Raw genomic sequence first — 3,207 nt, 5'->3', positions numbered from 1 at the left:
GTTGCCCAGGCTGGAGTGCAGTGGCGCTATCTCAGCTCACTGCAACCTCTGCCTCCTGGGTTCAAGTGATTCTTCTCCCTCAGCCTCCTGAGTATCTGGAATTACAGATGCACACCACCATGCCCAGCTAATTTTTGTATTTTTAGTAGAGATGGCGTTTCACCATGTTGGTCAGGCTGGTCTTGAACTCCTGAGGTTGTGATCCGTCCCCCTGGGCCTCCCAGAGTGCTGGGATTACAGGCGTGAGCCACCACACCCAGCTTTCAAATTTTTTTTATATGCCTCTATTTCTCACAAAACATGCTTAATGGTGGAATTTCCATGTGAAAAAGTATGTATTTTTATTTTGATAGAGTCAAAGTCAAGTCAGAGACTTCTCCAGTATGACTCATCAATAGTATACATGTATCTTTTTGTACTAGTGAGGTTTTCTTTGGATAAATTCCAAGAAGTGGAATTTCTTGGTCAAAAGTTAGGCATATTTAAAAAATGATAAATGCTGCTTTCTAAAATATAATTAGCATTTTTAATTGAGACTAAACTTGTCATGAAAATGTTATTAACTGTTCAACAGATCAGTATATAATATTTTATATACTTTATAGACATTTGATGTTCGATCAACAAGCCATTCAGACTTATTCTGCTATTTGTTAAGAAGTTGTCAGAACACCTTCTGATAATGGACTTTCTTTGCACTCTTCACCTTTGTGAGTGTTATTTTGTACAGACAGTTAAAAACCACTGTGTGTGTAAGTTTGAATTGATCTCATCCTTATGGTGGTGGCTTTTTATGCTATACATAGGAAGAAGGTAGTAATAGCCAAATGGTAGATTTATAAGCATGTAGCACCCACATAAATAATGCATGAGAATATTTGTAAGGTGAGGAAAAATAACAGAGTAGCTCAGAGAAATTTTTTTAAGCAAATACAAGCTTCTTTTAAGAAAAGAGACAGGATTTCTCCACTCTCAGCATCTCCCACATTTTTCTTTGTGTGTGCTTTTTTTTTTTTTTAAATTCCTTTTGGTTGAATTAGCCAAGTCACCACGTAGCCACCAGGTGGGGCTCTACAATAGGTTTTTTTTTTTAATAAGAAGTCATCAAGATGCCAATTTAAAAGCTGCTGCTATGTAAGTTGGAAAAATTGAGATTAATTTCAAATACAAGTTATTGCTTTATTTAATGCATTTGTGGAACTTTTTAAAGAATCTTACATGAGAGTATGTTAATGGGTCTACATAAAACGTATGATGGTATTGTTCATAATCATTGTATATTTAAATTACCTTAATAATGGGTGCACTTTTATTTTTAATAAGTATTTCAACTGAAAAAAAGGAATAAAAATATATGATGTTTTGGGGGCATATTTTTGTTTACATTGTACCTGATCCTCTCTAGCTAAAAAAAAATTTTTTTTTTCTTTTTTTTTCTGACAAGAGTCTCACTCTGTAACCCAAGCTGGAGTACAGTGGCGTGATCTCAGTTCACTGCAACCTCCGCCTCCTGGGTTCTACCGATTCTGCTGCCTCAGCCACCCCAGTAGCTGGGATTACAGGCATGCACCACCACGCCCCACTAATTTTTTGTATTTTTAGTAGAGACGAGGTTTCACCATGTTGGCTAGGCAGGTTTTGAACTCCTGACCTGAAGTGATCTGCCCGCCTTGGCCTCCCAAAGTGCTAGGATTACAGGTGTGAGCCCCACTGTGCCTGGCAATTTTCAGAGATCTCAACAAAAGATAAAAGATTGATTAGCAGGATAAATACAGGATGTTGGTTGTGATGGAGTCTTGTAAATCATTTTCATCTCTTTAAGAATGGTTTATGCTTGTCCTGCTGCAGTTGTTATCTTAGTGTTACGAACTATGCATGAAATAAGTGCACTGTGTTATTAGAGTTAACCTGCTTGGACCCACTGGTCAGTGGGCCTTTGTGTACAAGCATTAATGGAAGGATTTTTTTGGTTTCATTTTTTTTCTTCTCTCAGCTCGCACCTACTGTATAAGGTATAATCACTCAGTTATTAAACTAATTTTTACTGGATTTTTTTTTTTTTCTGTTTTAATCCTTTTAGCCAAGAAAACCATGTGGGAAAGGCTGACTGCCCCTGAAGATGTATTTAGCAAATTACAGCGAGAAAACATAGCCATTATTGAAAGTTATGGCGCTGCCCTCATGGAAGTGGTCTGTCGAGATGCTTGTGATGGTCATGAGATTGGAAGGGTAAAGCAGCTCTCATTTAGTATGGGAATAAGTATTTTGACTTATTAAGATATAGACTGATTGATGGCTGAGTGTGGTGGCTTCTGCCTGTATTCTCAGTGCTTTGGAAGGCCGAGGTGGGTGGATTGCTTGAGTCTAGGAGTTTGAGACTAGCTTGGGCAACATGGTGAAACCCCATCTCTACAAAAAATGCAAAAAATTAGCCAGCCGTGGTGGCATGCACCTGTAGTCCCAGTTTCTTGGGAGGCTGAGGTGGGAGAATTACTTGAGCCCAGGAGGCAGATGTTGCTTGCAGTGAGCTGTGATTGAGCCACTGCACTCCAGCCTGGGCTATAGAGTGAGACCCTGCTGTAAAAAATATAATAAAATAAATTGATAAAATTTTTAATATGCATGGTACATATTAAGAATTTTTTTAAATAATATAGTGTATTTTTTAATTTGCCATAATTTGGGACTTCTCTTTTATTTATTCATATGTTTTGTTTAATTTTGTTAGAATCTTAATTCAGAATTGCCTTTTGGGATTATCTTCTTGCTAATTTTGAGGCTGGCTGGTAGAAAGAGTTGAAATGCTGCTTAATAAAGATCTTTGGTTAAGAGAATGTGGAATAAATTGCCTTGTACTTAATATATCTTTCTCTGCCTAAATGCTTTTTGGAGAATTTGCATTTATATTTCTTTACTGTATTGTGGCACACTGGTAATGATGCAATGAGAAGATAACTTTTTTTTTTTTTTTGAGCAGATAACTTCTTAACGCAAAATTATGTAGCAAAGTTATGTAGCAATTAAATCGTGTTTTTGAAGGCCATAAGAAATAGGATTTTTAAAAATAGGGTAAAATATAAACTGTCATAACCTTTTCGTTATGTTTTAAAAATTTAAAAGTATTTGTATGCATAGAAAAAATACTGGTAGGAAACAGACCAAAATGGATGAACTGTGATTATCAGATTATATATAGTTCTTTCTTTT

At 36.3% G+C, this 3,207-nt stretch overlaps 1 protein-coding gene across 2 annotated transcripts in view; it reads left to right on the top strand.

Moving 5' to 3' along the window:
- The window catches only part of NUP205 (nucleoporin 205), a 74,421-nt gene that overhangs the window by 44,508 nt on the left and 26,706 nt on the right, over positions 1 to 3,207 (top strand). For both annotated transcript variants that reach the window (XM_017532503.2, XM_017532505.2), the window contains exon 29: positions 2,081 to 2,229. In XM_017532503.2, the coding sequence (XP_017387992.1) occupies positions 2,081 to 2,229 (149 nt within the window). The remainder of the gene's footprint in view (positions 1 to 2,080; positions 2,230 to 3,207) is intronic.

The sequence above is a fragment of the Cebus imitator genome, unplaced genomic scaffold, assembly GCF_001604975.1.
Source record: "Cebus imitator isolate Cc_AM_T3 unplaced genomic scaffold, Cebus_imitator-1.0 Scaffold77, whole genome shotgun sequence".
In the NCBI taxonomy this organism is placed as follows: Eukaryota; Metazoa; Chordata; class Mammalia; order Primates; family Cebidae; genus Cebus; species Cebus imitator.
Note: the sequence above shows the minus strand (reverse complement) of the source record. Positions and strands in the feature narration are given on the sequence as shown.